Raw genomic sequence first — 20,316 nt, 5'->3', positions numbered from 1 at the left:
ATGTTGTCCTGATTAAATAGATGATATCAAACTACTTAAAATGTTGTGAAAAGGCTTTGGGAATCAAGAATTGAACTACTGCAACAGAATTTGCAGCCTCTTTGCAGTATTAATTTTGAACACTTTTCCACCCTGATTTTAATTTCACTACCTTTGATAGCTGTGCTTTCTGTGACCTGGGATCCAAACTCCAGAATTCCTTCCCCAAATATCTCTGCCTTGCACTTCTTTTAGAATGCTTTTAAAAATATGCCTGTTTAACCAACTTTTGCCTATTGTCCTTTGGTAACTTGGTGACAAAATTTGTTTAAAATGCTCCTGTGAAGCACATTGGAAAGTTTTACTGTGCTACAAATCACTTTATAAATGTTGTTAAAATGTTCAAGTTCTGCACAGTATCAATAACTCATAGTTTATTTGTGTGAAGAAAAAAATTTTCTTAATCAAATAGCAACTTGACCATTAACTTGAACCGAGTTAATTCCAATTTTGTTGCTTTGACCTTTATTCCTTTTGTAAAATAGCATTTTTCATAAAGACCATTTTTCTCTGGCCTGAAAATGGTATTATTAAGTTGCAGTCCTCACTGTGAGGACAAAAAAAGAAAAATAATTGTTTTATGAAAGGGTGATGGGATACTTTACAGTAACTTGTAGGGCAAGTTAAATAAATGTATGAAGCAAGGAAGATATGCAATAATGAGTATATTTCTATTAGTTCTGCATGGGAAACAAAGGACCTAGACCAGGAATAGACAGTCTTACAACTTGATGCCTGATTTGCAATTTGATAAGGTCATGACTGACCAGTTGTGGTCTAAACTCCCACTTTTCAGTCTGCCCTATAACCCTTGACTAGCAAAGAAAAAGGTTAAAGCAGCCTTGAATAAGTTGGATAATACACTTTTCTCCAAAGAGAACTCCTCATGCTAACTACCTCTGGGCGAAAACATTTCTGCAAGGCTCCATTTTAAAATGGATATCTCTTATTCTTGAACTGTGAGTCCTCATTCTGATCTTCCCATGAGAAGAAATAGCTTTCTAGGATTTACCCTGCCATGTACTTTCAAGATGTTTTATTAGACAAGGAGCATACAAATGCTATAGCCTTCATGATTTTATGGTTCCAAATGTCTGTTTATCGAAATGTGTTGCATTAAACATGATTACTTACTTCTGATGGTAAGTGCTCTCAATTATAAGGACTGGCTTAAAAAAAAACTAGAGTAATTATTGTGCCAGGAGATAGGATCAATTAATGATCTCACAGTTAATGCACTGCTTGGTAACAGAAATCGTATGATTGCATTCTACGTTCAGATTGAGGGAGACAAGAAAGGATCCAAAATTTTTTATTTAGACTTTTAATTCTAATTACGACAACATGAAAGCAGAACTTATTAAAATGAACTGGCAAATTTGGTTAGAAATAGTACAGTTGCAGTGGCAATCATTTAAAGTTTATTTCCAATTACATGGAGTAGATATATTCCAACAAGAGAGAAAAGTTCCAAAAGGAGGACCTAGCATTTGGGATTAACTAAAAAAATTAACGTTAATTTCACACATAAAGAAAAATCACATAATTATGCAAAGATGGATGGCAATTTAGAAGATTGAACAGAATATCAAAATCAAAAGAGTGACCAAACAATTAACAATAAGGAAAACAATTAGATTACAAGAGAAAATGAGCTAGAAACATAAAACAACTGGGCTACTGAGTACAGTATTGATCTCCTTACTTAAGGATGAATGCAAATGAATTGGCAGCAGACTGATGCCTGGGTACAGTCTGGGCTTGCATGTGCTGGAATTTAGAGTAAGAGGTGACTTAGTTGAAACATACAGCATCCTGAGGGGTCTTGACAAGTTGCATGTGAAAAGGATGTTTCTTGTTGTGACTGAATCCAGAACTAGGGATCACTCTGTAAAAAATCAGGGGCCATCTATTTAAGACAAAGTTGAGAAGAACTTTTTATCTGTCAAAGGAATCTGTATTTGGAACTCTGTTCTTCAAAGACTATTGAAGTAGAGTCTTTAAATATTTTTAAAGCAGAGGTAGGTAGATTGTTGATAGACAAGGGGGTGGAAATTTATCAAGGATAGGCAGAAATGTAGAGTAATAAAATCAGCCATGATTGTATTGAATAATGGAGCATGCTCAAGGGGCAGAAGGCATGTTTGTAAGTGTAAAAACAGATTAAGAACCAAATCTAGTTTGCAACGTATATTGACAGGAATTGAAGACTCTTAGATGAGAAACAAGGAGGGAAGGTTAATTCCCTCCTGTATGGTGAGTTTTTAGTGGTGGACGATAGTTAATCAGGTGGGAGGGTGGCTGATGGGTCCACATTGTTTTCCCTCCTCCAATTGATTTAATCTGCAGTTGGAAGGCCGGTAGACCAACCTCCCATGCCTTACTGTCGTCTAAGGTCCTTTTGCGCAAAGAATAACCATTTAAGAAATTCAGTAGTAAATTTAGGAATTGCATTTTGATAGTAAGACCAGTAAACCCATTTGTTGCCTGTGGCTTCCTGGAGGTGGGGTGAGGTGTTCCTTGTTTAAAGGCTCTAGGTACCTGACATTCCATCCCTGATGCTGACTTGCCCTCTACTCTTGTTACCCTCCCCTTGCCTCACATGGATAGCTATTTGAAGTATCAGGCACAAGACTGATGTCCTCCTGCTACATTGTATAATACATTTGGTGATTTATGTTGCTAGATTATAAATAATGCTTGCAGCTTCAACTGTTTCTTGGCTTTAGCTAATACTTCCTCCTTGACAATGGGGTGGAGCCTGCATGAGCTTTGCGTGATGCAGCAAATTTCATGATTCAGCAAGATTGTTTACTTAAAACTACATTAGTTCATGAATTCTTTCGTCAATTTTATAGATTTCTTATTCCCCTCTAGTAGCTCATGCTAAGAAATCTCAGCACTGTTTGCCACAATTCTATATCCATTAATGCTGGTGAAACTACTGAGGTGAATGTCTTCGTTTTCCAAACATGAGGCTTTCTACTGGATGCATATCTTAGCTAAAGCTGACGTTTTGTTTTCTCTCCAAATTTCCTAATAATTCATTTGTAGAATAAGATTGTTTTTATAGCTGTTTTGGTGTTATTAGAGAGAAACAAATGTTGCTTTGTTAGCATTTTGCATTTTATTTTCTACTTTAAAAGATCACCATTCCCATTAAGATTTCTTTTTAATTTCCATTTAGAAGCAAACTCTGATCTTTGAAACAGGTATACGTTTTTAATGGAAGTTGTGCAGTAAAGTTTCATTTTGTTTCAATTACAGGGCATTTGAAACAGATTGATCCTGAGACATTTAAAGATTTTTACAACTTCTGGAAAGAATCTGAGACTGAGGCACAAGAAGTTAACCTTCCTCTGGAAGTGATAGAGCACTTGGACAAAAATGAAAGTGTCTATAAATTATCATCCTCTGTGAAAACTAATTATGGTGTGGGCAAAATTGCGCTGACACAGAAGCGACTGTTTCTTCTTTCAGAGGGTAGACCTGGCTATGTTGAGATTGCCAAATTTAGAGAGATACTGGTAATACTTTAGAAGAGTGCATGCAATTTATACTTGAATAAATGTAATTATTTTATCTTCTTAAAAAGGTATAGATGATCCTTTGTTCTGCGCAAGTAGCCTGAAGTGGACAACCAAAGCAGGATTGCTGCCCGGTTATACAAGTCCATGTTTTTCCTCATATCACTGTTAACCAGTTATTAATAGCTTTGTCCTAGAAAGATAATTATTGGTTGCTGAAAGACTGGTATATATTTTAGTTGTATGACCTGGTTAAACCTTTTTAAAATTAAAAGCATTGGTCTATTGTTGGAAAACACCAGATGTGCAGTAAAAATGCTTAATATTAAGTTGATTGATCATTTAGAGTCTTTAATTTTCATTAAGCAATACAAAACTGAGCTGGAAAGTTTTTAGATGTAGAAAATAGGAGCAGAATAGGCTTTGCAGCACCTCAAGCCTGCTTGGCATTCAGTTTGACCATGGCCAGTCATTCAACTCAACACCCTGTTCTTGCTTTCTCCCCATACCTATTGATCCCTTTATCCTTAAGAACTATATATCTAACATCTTCTTGAAATCATTCAGTGTTTTGGCCTTAATCGCTTTGAGTGGCAGAGAATTCCACAAGTTCACTACTGTCTGGGTGAAGGAACTTCTCCTCATCTCAGTCCTAAATAGCCTACCGCATATCCTTAGATTGTGACTGTTCTCCTCAGTCACCAGGAACATCCTTCATTTTCACTGTCTAGGATTTTATAGGTTTATATGAGATCCTGTATCATTCTTCTAAACTCCAGTGCCTGTAAGCCCTAATTGATCCAGTCTCTGTCCATATCAGTCCCTCTATACCAGGAATTGATCTGGTAAACATTTACACTTCTTTCAAAGCTAGAATACCTTTCCTCAGATAAGGAGGATCACACAGTACATCGTATGGTCTCACTAAGACCCTGTAAAATTGTAGCTCTGTACCCAAGTTCTCTTGCTTTGAAGACCAACATAACATTTGCCTTCTTCATTGCTTGCTGCACTTAATTTCAGCTACTGATGTAGAAGGACACCCAAATCTCATGCCCAATCTATTGACATTCAGATAATCTGTTTTATTAGTATTGTTACCAAAGTGGATAATCTCACATCTATCCACATTATGCTTAACCTGTAGTGGTGCATTTGCCTGTTCACTTCGCATTCCAGATCATACTGAAACAGTATTGAACATACTGAAACAATTCGCATACATTGTGAATAACTGAGGTCCAAGGACTGATCCCTGCAGAACTCTATAAAACTTTGGTTAGACCGCACTTGGAATACTGCGTCCAGTTCTGGGCGCCCTATTATAGGAAAGATGTGGATGCTTTGGAGAGGGTTCAGAGGAGGTTTACCAGGATGCTGCCTGGACTGGAGGGCTTATCTTATGAAGAGAGGTTGACTGAGCTCGGTCTCTTTTCATTGGAGAAAAGGAGGAGGAGAGGGGACCTAATTGAGGTATACAAGATAATGAGAGGCATAGATAGAGTCGATAGCCAGAGACTATTTCCCAGGGCAGAAATGGCTAGCACGAGGGGTCATAGTTTTAAGCTGGTTGGTGGAAAGTATAGAGGGGATGTCAGAGGCAGGTTCTTTACGCAGAGAGTTGTGAGAGCATGGAATGCGTTGCCAGCAGCAGTTGTGGAAGCAAGGTCATTGGGGTCATTTAAGAGACTGCTGGACATGCATATGGTCACAGAAATTTGAGGGTGCATCCATGAGGATCAATGGTCGGCACAACATTGTGGGCTGAAGGGCCTGTTCTGTGCTGTACTGTTCTATGTTCTATGTTCTATGTTCTATGTTAACCCCACTTGTCACTACCTACCATTTTAGAAAATGAACATTTTATTTCTAATCTTCGTTTCCTGTCTGACAACTTTTTTTAAAATCAATGTCAGTACACTACCCCCATGCACTTCAATTTTACATGCTAATACCTTGTGTCGAACTTTGTTGAAAGCCTCTGAAAGTCCATAAACCACATCCACTGGCTCCCTCCCGTTAACTCTACTAGTTAAATCCAGTATATTTGCCAAGTATGAGCTCCCTTTTATATGTCCATGCCAACTCTACAATTTTGTCACTGTTTGCCAGGTGTTTTGCAATTAAATCTTTTATAATGGACTCTAGCAGTTTCCTGCTACCAATGCCAGGTTGACTTGTCTATAAATATTTCTGGTTTTCTCTCTGCCTCCCTTTTTAAATAGAAGCTAACCTCTAGTGCAAGGGCCAATAGCATCTTGGAAGATGATCAACAATGCATCCAGTATTTAAAGAACTACTTCCATTAGTATTGTGGCAAAAGGTTATCAAGATTATTAAAACATTGTTTTGAAACATTGTGAATAATTGAGCAGGGATGGAGATCTGACTGATCATCTAGAAATGAGAAAACTGATTAATTTTCATCACAGTTCGAAAATTGCAGGATAAAATGTGATGGTACTTGGAACAGAAGGTACTGCCTGAAACATGACCTTCCTGTTTAACAAATCTTATGAATGGATTTGGTGAGTCTTGTTTTCATTGTTGATACTTTTCTTCTCGATTGTTAGGAACTTGAAAACATTTCAGTGATGTTTTTCCCACTTCGAATCCCAGCTCTTAAAATTAAAACTACTCGGAAGGAACCATTTATTGGAAACCTGAAGAATGAACGTGATCTTTGGCAGCTAATTGTGAAGGAAATGTGGGCTGGGAAAAAATTGGCCGATAAGCTCAAGGTTTGAAACTTTTGTTTTGAAATACGCGATGATTTAAATATCTTTTGACATTTAAATAATAAAAGTCCATTCATCAAGTGTACAAACTCGTTTCATTTAACACAAATCTTATTGGAAGTTCTAACCTTTTCATTTATGATCTTTAACCTCTGATTTCATGGCCTTTTTCCAGCATCTTCTGTTTTACAGTAACTTATCTTGCAGAAGACAGAGTAGTTACAAAAGTCATATTTGAACGCTCTTTAAGAAAAGAGTCCCTAGCAGCAGCAGTGAAAAACTATAGCTGGCTTTAAAGATCAGTATATTGATCATAAAATTGATTGTGCTATTGAAGAGGTACACTAATGGATCAGAAATGACTGGTGGACCTTATCGATTAGAAAGAAATACATAGAATGGTGGTGACATCTATATTTTGAATAAACAAGAAGTTAAGGAGGCCCAATGGTAGTAAACTGCCAAGAATGGGTGTTATCAAATCTGGAGGTGACAGGTCTTGGAGATGTGCATAAAGTTTTCATTTGCCAAAAATCCTGATAAAAGGCAGAGATGTGCGAAATTACAAAGGTGAAATTAAGCAAACTTGAAGGTTACCTAGAGGACAGTATTGGGATGCTTGTTTTTCCTGGGGTCTGTAAATAACCTAGACTTGGTGTGGAGTGGATAATTTCAAAACTTTGCAGCGTGAGCCAGAGTGCCGATGGATAGGTAAGGTAGTTCTTTCTTCCTGTATAAAAACTTAGCTCGTGCAGTAGGCATTTTTGTTTTCAGCAGCACGTTGTGTGGAAAGAACACGAGCCAGGAACGAACTGATATATTCAGACATTGGCTAAACCTGAAACATGACACTACATCCTCCTCCTCCAACCGAAAAAAATGGCAAGGTAAGGAGATAGTAGGAACTGCCGATGCTGGAGAATCTGAGATAGCATGGTGTGATGCTGGATGAACACAGCAGGCCAAGAAGCATCAGAGCAGCAGGAAAGTTTGATGTTTAGGGTCGAGACCATTCTTCAAAAATGGGGGAGGGGAAGGGAATTCTGAAATAAATAGGCAGACGGGGGAGGCAGATAGAAGATGAATAAAGGAGAAGATAGGGTGAAAGGAGAGATGTCAAAGAGGCGGGGTTAGAGCCAGTGAAGGTGAATGTAGGTGGGGAGTTAGGAAGGGGATAGGTCAGTCCAGGGAGGACGGACAGGTCAAGGAGGTGGGATGAGGTGACTGGGTAGGAGATAAGGGTGGGCTTGAGGTGGGAGGAATGGTTAGGGAGGTGGGGACTAGCCAGGCTGGTTTTGGGATGTGGTCAGGGGAGGGGAGATTTTGATGCTTGTGATGTCCACATTGATACCCTTGGGCTACAGGGTTCCCAAGCGAAATATGAGATGCTGTTCCCTGAAACTACTCGACCATGTCCTAAAGCATTTTAAACCATCTTGTACTTTCTTCGGCCCTGAAACTGCTCGACCATGTCCTAAAGCAAACCCGGTACATCAGTTTGCAGCAAACAACTACATCTCCCAGTTGTGAACCATTTCAACTCCCACCCCCGACCCCCAACTCCTCGGACGACTTGTCCATCCTGGGCCTCCTGCATTGCCACAATGATGCCACCCGAAAGATGCAGGAACAGCATCTCATTTTGCTTGGGAACTCTGCAGCCCAAGGTTATCAATGCGGATTTCACAAGCTTCAAAATCTCCCCTCCAATCAAAACCAGCCCAGCTAGTCCCCGCCTCTCTAACCATTCCTCCCACCTCAAGCCCCACCCCCATCCCCTACCCACTATCCTCATCCTGCCCCCTTGACCTGTCTGTCCTCCCTAGACTGACCTATTCCCCCCCCCCCCCCCCATTTCCACCTACATTCACCTTCACTGGCTCTAACCCCACCTCCTTGACGTGTTTGTCTCCTCTCACCCTATCTTCTCCTTTATCCATCTTGTATCCGCTTCCCCATGTCTCCCTATTTATTTCAGAATCCCCTTGCCCTCCCCCATTTCTGAAGAAGGGTCCTGACCCGAAATGTCAAACTTTCCTGCTCCTCTGCTGCTGTGTTCGTCCAGCATCACACCGCATTATCTCAGATTCTCCAGCATTGGCAGTTCCTACTACCTCTGTCTACAGAGTCAGGTTGGATTGAGGTCCAGAACAAGAAAGGAGCAGTCACTTTGTGAGGGGCTTTTAATAGACCCCCTAATAGTTGCAGAGAAGTGGAGGAGTGGATTGGGAGGCAGATACTGGAAAAGTATAGAAGTCACAGGGTTGTAGTCACGGCTGACTTCAGCTTTCCAAATATTGATCGGAAACATTTTAGTTGTATTGGCTTAGGTGGAGAGGATTTTGTCCAGTGCATTCAGGAAGTATTCCTGACACAGTATGTAGACAGGCCAGCATGAGGACAGGCCACTTCTGATTTGGTGCTTGGCAATGAACCGGGCCAAGTGTTAGACCGGTTGGTAGGAGAGCATTTTGGCAGTAGCGATCATAACTCTGTTACTTTTACAATAGTCATGGGAAAGGATAGGTACGTACAACAGGGTAAGGTTTATAATTGGAGGAGGAGTAATTACAATTCTTTTAGGCAAGAACTGGGTAACATAAAATGGGAACAGATGCTGTCAGGGAAGAGCAGTATTGAAATGTGGAGATTGTTTAAGGAATGCATACTACATGTGCTTGATATGTTTGTCCTTAGCATGCAGGGAAGATGTAGTCGAGTGAGGGAGACTTTGTTCTCAAGATAGTGCGAATGACTGGTTAAGAGGAAGGATGCTTACATAAGGTTTAGGAAACAAGGAACGGAAAAGACTCTAGAGGGATACAAGTTATCCAGGAAGGAGCTGAAGAATGGGCTTAGGAGAGCTATAAGGGGGCATGAGAAAACTTTGGCAGATAGGATCAAGGAAAACTCTAAGGATTTTTACATGTTCGTGAGGAAGAAGAGAATGGCTGGAGAAAGGGTAGGGCCGATCAAGGATTGTAAAGGGAATTTGTGCCAGGAAACTAAAGAGGTTGGAGAGGTCCTAAATGAATACTTCTCTTCGGTATTCACAACTGAGAGGGACCTAGTGTGGAGGCTAGAGGAGGTTGTTAGTAAAGAAGATGTGCTAGCAATTTTGAGGAAGTTGAAGATAGATAAGTAACCCAGGCCTGATGCGATTTATCGAGGATTCTATGGGAAGCGAGGGAAGAGATCGCAGAACCTTTGACAATGATCCTTTTGCCTTCACTGTCAACGGGTATACTGCCAGAAGATTGGAGAGAAGCAAACAACATTCCCTGGTTCAAAAAAGGGAATAAGGATAACCCCTGGAAATTACAGACCAGTTAGCCTTAAGCCAGTGGTGGGCACATTATTGGAAAGAGCTCTGAGTGATAGGATTTATGATCACTTGGAAAGGCTCAATTTGATTCATGATAGACGGGTTTGTGAGGGTTAGATCATGCCTCACAAACATTATTGAATTCTTTGAAGAGGTGACCAAACACGTGGATGAAGGTAGAGCAGTGGGCGTGGTATACATGGATTTAAGTGAGGCATTTGATAAGGTTCTTCATACAGAAGATAAGGATGCATGGGATAGGGCAAAATATGGCAGATTGGATTCCGAATTGGCTGACCCTTATAAGATAAAGGGTGGTAGTGGATGGAAAATATTCAACATGGTGCTCAGTTATGAGTGTTGTACCACAAGGATCTGTTCTGAGCCCTCTTCTATTTGTGATTTTTGTAAATGGTTTGGATGTAGAAATGGAGGGGTGGATTAGTAAGTTTGTGGATGATATGAAGGTGGGTCGAGTTGTGGACAGTGTGGAGGGCTGTTCTAGGTTACAAAGAGACATTGATGGGATGCAGAACTGGGCTGAGAAGTGGCAGATGGAGTTTAACCCTGAAAAGTGTGAGGTGATTCATTTTGGAAAGAAAAACTTGAAAGCAGAATACAGGGTTAATGGAAAGATTCTTGACAGTGTGGAGGAGCAGAGGGGTCTTGGGGTTCATGTCCACAGTTCCCTGAAAGCTACCACCCAGGTTGGTAGAGTTGTTCAGAAGGCATATGGTATGTTAGCTTTCATTAATAGAGGGATTGAGTTCAAGAGCCATGAAGTTATGCTCCAGCTGTACAAAAGTCTGGTTCGGCCATTTCTGCAGTATTGTGTCCAGTTCTGTCGCCTCATTACAGGAAAGATGTGTAAGTTTTGGAAAAGGTGCAGAGGCGATTTACCAGGATGTTGCCTGGAATGGAGGGAAGGCCTTACGAGGAAAGGTTGAGAGAGCTAGGGCTTTTCTCTTTACAACGATGAAGGATGAGAGATGGTTTGATAGAGGGGTACAAAATGATCAGAGGTATAGATAAAGTGGACAGCCAGAGACTTTTTCCTAGGGTGGAGGTAGCTATTATGAGGGGGCATAGTTTTAAAGTGAGCGGAGGTAGATATAGGGGAGACATCAAAGGTAGGTTCTTTACTCAGAGTGGTTGGGGCGTAGAATGCATTGCCGGAGAGGGTAGCGGAGTCAGCCTCATTAGGGACATTTCAGTAGCTGTTAAAATAGGCGTGTGGATGATAATATAACGTAGGAGTGGAGGTTAGCTAGACTGAACTGAAAGGAGGGGAGAATCAAGAGCTGCATAGAACAAGGCAAGATTAGATAATAATGATAATCAAATGCATGGAAATAAAAAAATCCCAGGTCCTTATTGAGACACCGAGCTCATTATTTGAATCTGTAGGGGAAAATTGGAAATTTTTTCCTTGATATTAGGAATCTGATTTTTTTTTCATTTATTCCCAACCTTCTCACATTCCCCACATGATTTGAGCCAATGGAAAATTCCATCCATAGATTCCAGACTGATTTTTTTCCTAGGATCTTGCAACTTTGACCATCTTTATTGTTAAAATCTAACAAATTATTGTGGAAGCCAGTATTGTCTCAACATTTTCAAGACGTACATATGTTTCTAATTTGCCAGTGGTGTTTGCTTAACTTCTATTTTAGGACCCACAGTACATTGAGCAAGCACTAACCAATGTTCTGTTAATGGATGCTGTGGTTGGATGCATGCAGTCTCCTCGAGCTATTTATGCAGCTTCCAAATTGGCTTATTTTGACCAAATGAAAAATATGGGTAAGAATAAGGATAGATTTTTATTATTTTTACTGACTTTTAAAATGGTCTTGTTTATATATTGTGTCAATATTAATTGCTAATTGCAACTTAAACATGAATATAAAAATGCAGCCAATGATAATTTAGAGTCTTAAGAGTTATGTAGAAAGGCCCTTTAGCCCAAGTGTTCATGCCGACCATGTTTCCTAAACTGAACTGTCCCTTTTTCCTGCATTTGGCCAATATCCTTCGAAACGTTTCCTATCCATGAACCTGTCATAATGTCTTTTAACTGTTGTAATTGTACTCACTTCTACCGATGTCTGTTATTCCATGTACGCATCCCCCTCTGAAAACATTGTCCCTCAGGTCACTTTTCAGTCTTTCCCCTCTAACCTTAAACCTATGCTGTCTAGTTTTGGACACACCTACCTTTGGGAAAAGACCTCGGCTATTTACCTTATCTATGCCCGTCATGATTTTATAAACCACTATAAGGTTCCCCCCCTCCAAACCTCTTATGCTCCAGGGAAGAAAGTCCCAGCCTATCTAGCATCTCCTTATAACTCTAACCTTCCAGTCTTGGTAACAGCCCTGTAGATCTCTTTTGCACACTTTCCAGTTTAATAACATTCCTCCAATTGTAGGGTGACCAGAATTGTATACAGGACTTCAAATGTGGTCTTACCAATGTCTTGTATAGCCATAACATGAATCCCAGCTCCTGTACTCATTGCTGTGACTGATTTGAAGGCGCACGTGCTAAACACCTTCATTGTGTTCCTGTGATGCCACTATCAAGGAACTATAGGTCTCATTATTTGATAATACTCCCCAGGGCCCTACCATTAACCCTAAGATCTGCCCTGGTTTGTCTTTTCAAAATGCAACACCTCACATTTATCTGAATTAATCTCCCTCTGCCATTCCTTGGCCCACTGGCCCAGCTGATCAAGATCCCACTGTAGTCTTAGATAACCACCTTTACTGTCCACTACACCATCAATTTTGGTGTCATTCATGCTAACCATGCCTCCCATGTTCTCATATAAATTATCTGTATAAATGGTGAATAACAATGGACCCAGCACCGATCCTTGTGGCACACCACTGGTCACAAGCCTCCAGTCTGAACAACAAACGTCTACCACCACCCTCTGCCATCTACCATCAAGCCAATTTTGTATCCAGTTGACTAGCTGGATTCCATGAGATCTAATCTCACTAATCAATCTAACATGCAAAACCTTGTCAAAAGCTTCAGTATAATACATGCAGACAACATCTATTGCTCTGCCTTAATCTATCATCTTGGTCATCTCTTCAAATAAAAACTCAATCAAATTTGTGAGACAAGATTTCCCACGCACAAAGCCATGCTGATGATCCCTAATTAGTTCTTGCCTCTCCAAATGCATGCAGATCCTGTTTCTCAGAATCCCATGGAATCCCTATAGTGTAGAAGCAGGCCCTTTGGCCCAACAAGTCCATATCCCACCCAGACCCATCCCCCTTAACCCACCTAATCTGCACATCCCTGAACGCTGTGGGCAATTCAGCATGGCCAATCCACCTAACCTGCACAACTTTGGACTGTGAGACGAAGCCAGAGCACCCAGAGGAAGCTCACGCAGACACAGGGACAATATGCAAACTCCAGACAGACAGTTGACCAAGGCTGGAATCGAACAGACATCCCTGTTGTTGTGAGGTAGTAGTGCTAACCACTAAGCCACCGTGCAACCCACAATTCCCTTCCGACAATTTACCCACCACTGACACTAGGCTCACCGGTTCCTTGGCTTTTCCTTGCAGCCTGTTGTAAATAATGGCACAACATTAGCCAGTCTCCACTCTTCTAGCATTTCATTTTTGGCTGTCGCTGATACAGATATCTTTGCTAGGGGCCCTGAAATTGTTTCCTTAACTTAAAACAGCATTCTGGGATACACTTGATCATGCAGAGACTGGGTAGTTAATGGGTGTAGTGTTCTCGTGTGTTCAAACTCAAAGGTGAGGTGAGAGTGTCTGTCCTTGACATCAATGCTACATTTGTCAAGCGTGGAAACATCGATACCTAAGAAAGTAGAGTCAGTGATAAAACTTTCCACAGGTTGGAGACATATCTGGTGCAAAGGAAGATAGTTGCGCTTGTTGGAAATCCATCATCGCAGCTGTGCAGGAGTTCTTCAAAGTAGTGTCCAAGGCCCAAACATCTTCAACTGCTTCATCAATGGCCTTCCCTTAATTAAACTGTCAAAAGTGGAAATGTTCACTGATGATTGCACAATGTTCAACACTGCTCAACACTCTTCAGATACTGAAGTAGCCCATGTTGAAATGCAGCAAGATGTAGATTGTTTAGGCCAGAAGTGGGCTGAGAGGCAGTAAGCTATTACTCGATTTAATAGTGAAATCTGGCCAGGACTTCAACCATCAGTGGTCTGACACTGGGGTCGGAGGTGTCCAGGGTTTGATCTTTTGGCAGTGTTGTTCTTCAAATTTCTGCTGTTGTTGTGTTGTTCTGTTATTTGATTCTTATACAGATTTTCATCCTTCGGTCTCTGAAGTGATATACTAATGATTTCTTTACAGTCTTACATCCAAGTTACTGCAAGACTGCAGCTGGCTTCCTCACCAAAAATAATTTCTTTGTTTCTTGTTACATTTGACATTGACTGTCTGTTTTGAAGCCATAGCTTTCCTGTGGTTAACATCCAGTTTAGCAAGCAAGTGTCAAAGTAGTTTTGTTTATGTAGCCTCACCAAGACATGGCTAATTTCTTGAGTCCCTGTGTAACAGCTTGTCTTTGTACCTAAACAGTTTATTTCAGACAGAGTTAATGCTATGTGTTATAGTTTATCTTTTGTTGATTCATTCAGTCCATGAACAGTTATTAAAGTTCTGAACTATGGACCATCTATACAAACATTGTCGCTACAAGATCAGGTCAGAGGTTAAGAATCCTACAGCAAGTAAGTCATCTATAAGATGGAAATCAGCAGTGTTTTGGAATACCCGTCACTTGTGTGGAAAAGTCCAGCTCTACAACACGCAAGATGTTTGACACTTGGAATTCACTAAAGCTCCTGAAATAGCACCTTACAAACCCATGACCATCATCATCTAGAAGGACAAGGACGGCAGAATAATGGGAACACTACCTCCTACAAGTTCCCCTGAAAGCCACTTACCAGCCTGACTTGGAAATATGTCACCATTTCATCAGCGGCACTGGGTCAAAATTTGGCAAATCCCTCCTTTTATGGTATTGTAAGTGTACCTACACCAAATAGACTGCTATGGTTCAATGAGGCAGCTCACCATCATCTTCACAAGGACAACTGGGAATGGGCAATAAATGCTGGCTGGCCAGCCAGCAATAACTAAATCCCATGAATGAATAACAAAAAAATTATTCCATGTTTTTGTTTTTCCCTTGTGTTTTAACAATTATTTGTTTATTGACCATTTTCTGATATTAGACTTCTGTGCCCAACTTCAGTTGTACCTTGAATTTTTTCTAGTGCTTCCTAAAACAACTTCAGAGACTTTGAAACACAAGATAAATCCTTCTGCTGGTCAAACAAGCCCTCAGGCTGTGAATGCATTTTTGTATACACCAGGTAAGAAAAATAAATCAATTATTTTGTAATGAAATATTGCAGAAGTGTGTGAGATAATAGATTAGATTTTAAAATCGTAATGGAGATGCAAAGCTTTTTATTGTCATTACTTCGACGAAACTGACTGCACACTTGCAAAGTGTCATGAAGAAATTCAGCTGTTGCTGTTAGTGAACTTCTACACTCTTTCAGGCCCCTTGATTGCAATTAACAGGAAATCTATAAATTGATGCAAATATCCAATATTAGGCTGTTTGTCTCTTGAAATATATTTGAAAAGTTTACACCTTGTTAAATCTTAATACAATCAAATTTATTTTGCTGCATTAAATTTCAAATTAAAAGTGTTTGGCTTCCTGTTTTGGCCTCTGGTGGGGATACTTCATTGTGATTAGCTATTAACCTGCTTACTAATATAATTGCACCACTGAACATCCCTGTGGATGGCCACTGATTTCATCAGGAATTGGAAGTCTATGCCGGAGTTTCTCTGCATCAGAAATGTGATTTCTGACCTTGCCCACCCCAGTCCAATACCAGCTCATCAGTTTCTCTGGGTCAGTGTTTCTGTCATCTATTTCTCTGCTATAGTCCTGTTTTGCTGCTGGGAAATTGGGTGTGACCACAGACTGGGATGGGACAAAATGGCATTGAAGACAGTGAGAAGGGTTAGCAGTGGTAGGGGTAGGGGCTTGAACAGCAAACAACAAAGTTCCTTTTCCCCCACCATTTTTGCATGCTCTGCTGAATACAGCCATCAGGACTCTGAACTCATTTCTTTAGGCTGTGATCCACTACACCTTGACAAGAGATGAAGTTGCCTGCATGTCATCAGGCTTTGGAGCTGATACCAAGGCTGGTATACCAAAGTGAATGTTTCACATCACCCATGAATCCTCAGAGGAGGGAGAGCTCTGGAATCACAGAATCCCCAATCGTCTGAAAACTATCCCAACTGCCCTATCCCCTCAACCCTGTTCCCATAACTCTGCATTTAACATGGCTAATCCACCTAGTCTGCACATTCTTGGACACAATGGGACAATTTAGCATGGCCAGTCCACCTAACCTGCACATCTTTGTGACTGTGGGAAGAAACCCACAAAAATATGAGGAAATATGCAAACTGTGCACACACAGTCACCCAAGGCTGGAATCAAACCTGGGTCCCTAGCACTGAGGCAGTAGTGTTAACCACTGAGCCACCATGCCATTTGTAATGCTAATTGCTCATCCTGCAGCCACACTGGGAATTATGAATCACAGTTTGGGAACATGTGTACTGGCACCTTGAGGGCATCATTCTTTGAAGTGTATACTGCTATTTTGTTGCTGAACGAAAAAAAAACTGGACAAATACTTTTGTGTCAGACCTAAAATTGAATGAGTTTATTATGGTTTGAAGGACCATCAGTTTCCATGGTTTTATGTTGCAATGTGAAAATTACATGTTCTGAATCACAAATTACATACTTCACTCTGCTAGGTCATCGAACACGTCTAGAAGAGGATGAAAATGCAAATCCAATATTATGGTGCGCATTAAGTGAAGGAAAAGTAGTGCTCTTTAATTCAACAACATGGTCCATTCAGCAGCGCTGTATTCGAGTGGGAAGCTTGAAATTGGTGAGTTGAAATGTTTTAAAACATGTGAGAGGACATTGAAGGCAAATTAAGTATAATATGAAAAATATTGGACAAGTGCATTGCTGATGCACAATAATGTACAGTTTCTGACTTTTTATATAACTGATCATGTTAACATTTAATGGAAAGATGCTCCTTCCTTTAATGGAAAGATGTGCCTTTAACACAGGAATTAGGTTACTATATAAACTAACATGAAAGTTTCCATTATTTTGTTTTGTTTTTTCCCATGTGCATTATGTAAAAATTGACTTAAGTTTTTCAGTGATTAATGTCCAAAAATATCACAAAGTATAATCTCTCCAATCACATCAAAATTCTCAATTTATTGTTCACGAACAAAGTTAATCACCATATCCCTTGTCAATGAAGCATATTGCTTGTCAGAATGAATGTAGACTGATTTTTGAATTTTAGGAGAAAAAAACCTACAGATCAGAGCAGTAAAGCAAATGTCTTACACAGAGATACCCAACCTCCAGAGCAAACATTAAAGCAATGGCTGGGCTTTGTGACCTAAACTGTTGCCATCAACATTGCAGAAGGCGTGTGTTCTTGCAAATACAAGTCAAAGAGTCATAGAGTCCAACAGCACGGAGACAGGCCCTTTGACCCAAGCGGGTCTATGCCAACCAAAATGCCTGTCCACATTAATCCCATTTCCCCGCATATCCTTGGCCCATATCCTTCTAGACCTTTCCTATCCGTGTATTCATTCAAATGCTGTTTATGTGTTGTTAATGTACCCGCCTCAACCACTTACACTGGCAGCTTATTCCATACATGAATACATGACCCTCAATCCCCTGTGCTTTAGTATTACACACCCATCTCACATGGGACTTGTTGAAAGCCTTTTGAAAGTTGAAATAAACCATATCCACTGGTTGTCTCTCATCAACTCTACTAGTTACATCCTTGAAAACAGTCCAGTGGATTTTTCAAGTGCGATTTGTCTTTGTCTTTTGTCAGTCCACACTGACTGTTTGATTCTGCCACTGTTTTCTAAGAGGTATGCTATTAAATCTTTTATCATGGACTCTAGCATTTTCCCCACTACCAATAACAGGCTGACTTGTCATAATTCCTGCTTATGTACCTCGCTTTTTTAAATGGAAGGTTACATTAGCTACTCTCCAATCTATAGTAAGTGTTACGGAGTCTATAAAATCTTGGAAGATGACCACCTGTGCATCCACAATTTCTAGGGCCACTTCCATAAATACTCTGCAATGTAGATTATCAGGCTCTGGGAAATATTGTTTGAAAAAATTACAAAGAATTGGGTAGGGAGAGAGACCTGCTTGATCATGTAGAAATGAGAAAATTGATTAATTTTCATCACAGTCCAAAAATCGCGGTATAAAATGTGATAGTACTTAGAACAAAATGTAGTCCCTGAGACTTGTCTTTCTGTTTAACAGCTTTTATGAATTGTTACAATTCAATATTTTCATTACTTGAAAGTTAGCCACTTTTGTCATTAATTTATTTTCAGAACTGTTTGTTGGCAGTGGACAGCCAAGTTTGGGTTGGTTCACAAGATTCCTCTATTTACATTATCAATACTCATAGCATGTCTTGCAACAAGCAACTGACTGAACATTTCAGTGATGTCACTGACATGGTCTTGGAGGATAAGGGCTCAAAGTTCAGGTATTGTACCTAAAACGAGTATGTTCTTATTGTCTAGAAGTTGGATTTAGAGCTTTGAAATTGCAATATTTGAAGAGAATATATGAATAATACATGAATTAATACAGCATGCCGTAATATTTGAGTAAGCATTTTTGATTATTTTGTGTTAAGTAATGAAATAATAAAGGTTTTGTATTTCTAGTCAGAAGCAAGTGTATTCATGCAGTCTAGATGGAAGAATCATTAGCTGGGACGTGCACACATTAGAGATAAAGACTAATTTTCAGTTGTCCAACTGCCACAAGCTAACTGCCATTAAACTTCACAATTCTATGCTCTGGTGTTGTGAGTATTAGCAATATTTTTACTGTCTTTAAACTTACTCAAAGTCTTACATCAAGACAAATTGCGTATGTAAATAATATATTTATTTAAATTGCGCAGAAGATCATAGTATTTAATTACAAATCACTCATTTCCTCAGAGTTCTAATAATCCAATTCATTTGACACTTGCATTCTGCATTTTTTGACTATCATTTATTGTGGAATGTTTCCTTATATATGATACCTTACATAGTTTTCACTTAATTGTGGAATGGTTGTCACACAGAAAGACACCATTTGACTTATTAAGTTGATGCTGATCCTCTGTAAGAGAAATTTAGGAAATTCCACTCCTTGGCCCTTTCTGTGTATCCCACTGAGGTTTTCTTTTCCATTCAGGTTTTATGCAATTCTGTTTTAAACACCACAGTTGAACCTGCCTCCATCACTGTTTCACACAGTACAAACCAGATTCAAATTGTCACTACACAAAAAAGCTTTTCACATGTTACCATTGATTCTTTTTCCAATCACTTTAAATCTTTTCTCCATATCTGTTCAGTCTAAGTCCCTCATGATTTTGAACATATCTATCAAATCTCTTTCAGCCTTCTCTTTAAAAATATTCTCCCTAAAGCCTTCTAAAATATGATGTCTAAAGATCTTAGTTGAGATTGAACGAATGTTGTTTAAAGATTAATTATAACTTCCCAGCTTTTGATCTCTGCGTATAAATTTCTCTAGTGGTAAACTGTTTTCTTTTCTGACTAATGTTTCCTATTACATAGCTAATTCAGAATGCGTGTCCACTGTTCCATTTATTCAGTGGGCTTCAACTTTGCTATTAAACCTGTCGGGTGATGCCCTGCTTCATTCCTTTTGACACTCATATGATAATGAATTGCCTTGCCTCCATTACTGCTCTCTGTTATGCCTTCAGAAAGCTCAGTCAAATTTAATGGTTGTCGATGGTATTGTCTATGCTATTTCAAGCTTGTCTGCCCTGAATCTGTTAGGTATAGGAGACGCACTGCTGGAAGTGAAAAAAAATGGGCAACTGTTACGGAGAGTGATGTTATTGGAAAATCCAAAAGGGCGTCATGTCCAATTTAGCAGTTTCCTTGCCTTTCCTGAGGTAGGCTGAAACAATTAAATTTTGACACCACAAAAGTAAAAGCAATATATTGCTGATGCTGGCGATTATGAAATAAAATCAGAAAGTGCTAGAGAAACAACAGGTCCAGCAGCATCTCTGGAGAGAGAGAGACAGACAGAGAGAGACAGAGAGAACTAAAGTTAACATTTCAATTCCAGTTGAAATTGGAAAATCGATGCTTGATTTTCTCTCCATATTTGCTGCCAGGGTTTCTAGGTTTCTGTAGTGCTTTGTACGACGTATTGAGGCTTCGTGGAGAGCCCAGACAACCATTAATTCTCTGGGAATATCCGAACCCCAGCTTCATTTACTGAAGGACGGAATGGGCGTTTAAAATGGTGGATTTCTGAGTGTTGCTAATTTTCTACATGGCAGAAATTTCTTATCCGTACTGATTCCATCCCTGTTTCCTCCCACGTTGGAAAATCACAGACATGAAACATTAACTGTTCCTTCACATTTGCTGCCTGAATCTGCAGAGTTTTTCTGATATTTTCTGATTTTGT

At 39.8% G+C, this 20,316-nt stretch overlaps 1 protein-coding gene across 2 annotated transcripts in view; it reads left to right on the top strand.

Annotated features, from left to right (window-relative positions):
• dennd3a (DENN/MADD domain containing 3a) overlaps window positions 1-20,316 on the top strand; it is an 89,605-nt gene that overhangs the window by 61,058 nt on the left and 8,231 nt on the right. For both annotated transcript variants that reach the window (XM_059646196.1, XM_059646195.1), the window contains 8 exons: window positions 3,307-3,566; window positions 6,140-6,307; window positions 11,306-11,435; window positions 14,945-15,043; window positions 16,530-16,669; window positions 18,189-18,346; window positions 18,531-18,673; window positions 19,671-19,789. In XM_059646196.1, the coding sequence (XP_059502179.1) occupies window positions 3,307-3,566; window positions 6,140-6,307; window positions 11,306-11,435; window positions 14,945-15,043; window positions 16,530-16,669; window positions 18,189-18,346; window positions 18,531-18,673; window positions 19,671-19,789 (1,217 nt within the window). The remainder of the gene's footprint in view (window positions 1-3,306; window positions 3,567-6,139; window positions 6,308-11,305; window positions 11,436-14,944; window positions 15,044-16,529; window positions 16,670-18,188; window positions 18,347-18,530; window positions 18,674-19,670; window positions 19,790-20,316) is intronic.

This window comes from Stegostoma tigrinum, chromosome 5, assembly GCF_030684315.1.
Source record: "Stegostoma tigrinum isolate sSteTig4 chromosome 5, sSteTig4.hap1, whole genome shotgun sequence".
In the NCBI taxonomy this organism is placed as follows: domain Eukaryota; kingdom Metazoa; phylum Chordata; class Chondrichthyes; order Orectolobiformes; family Stegostomatidae; genus Stegostoma; species Stegostoma tigrinum.
This window is presented reverse-complemented; position numbering and strand designations above follow the sequence as displayed.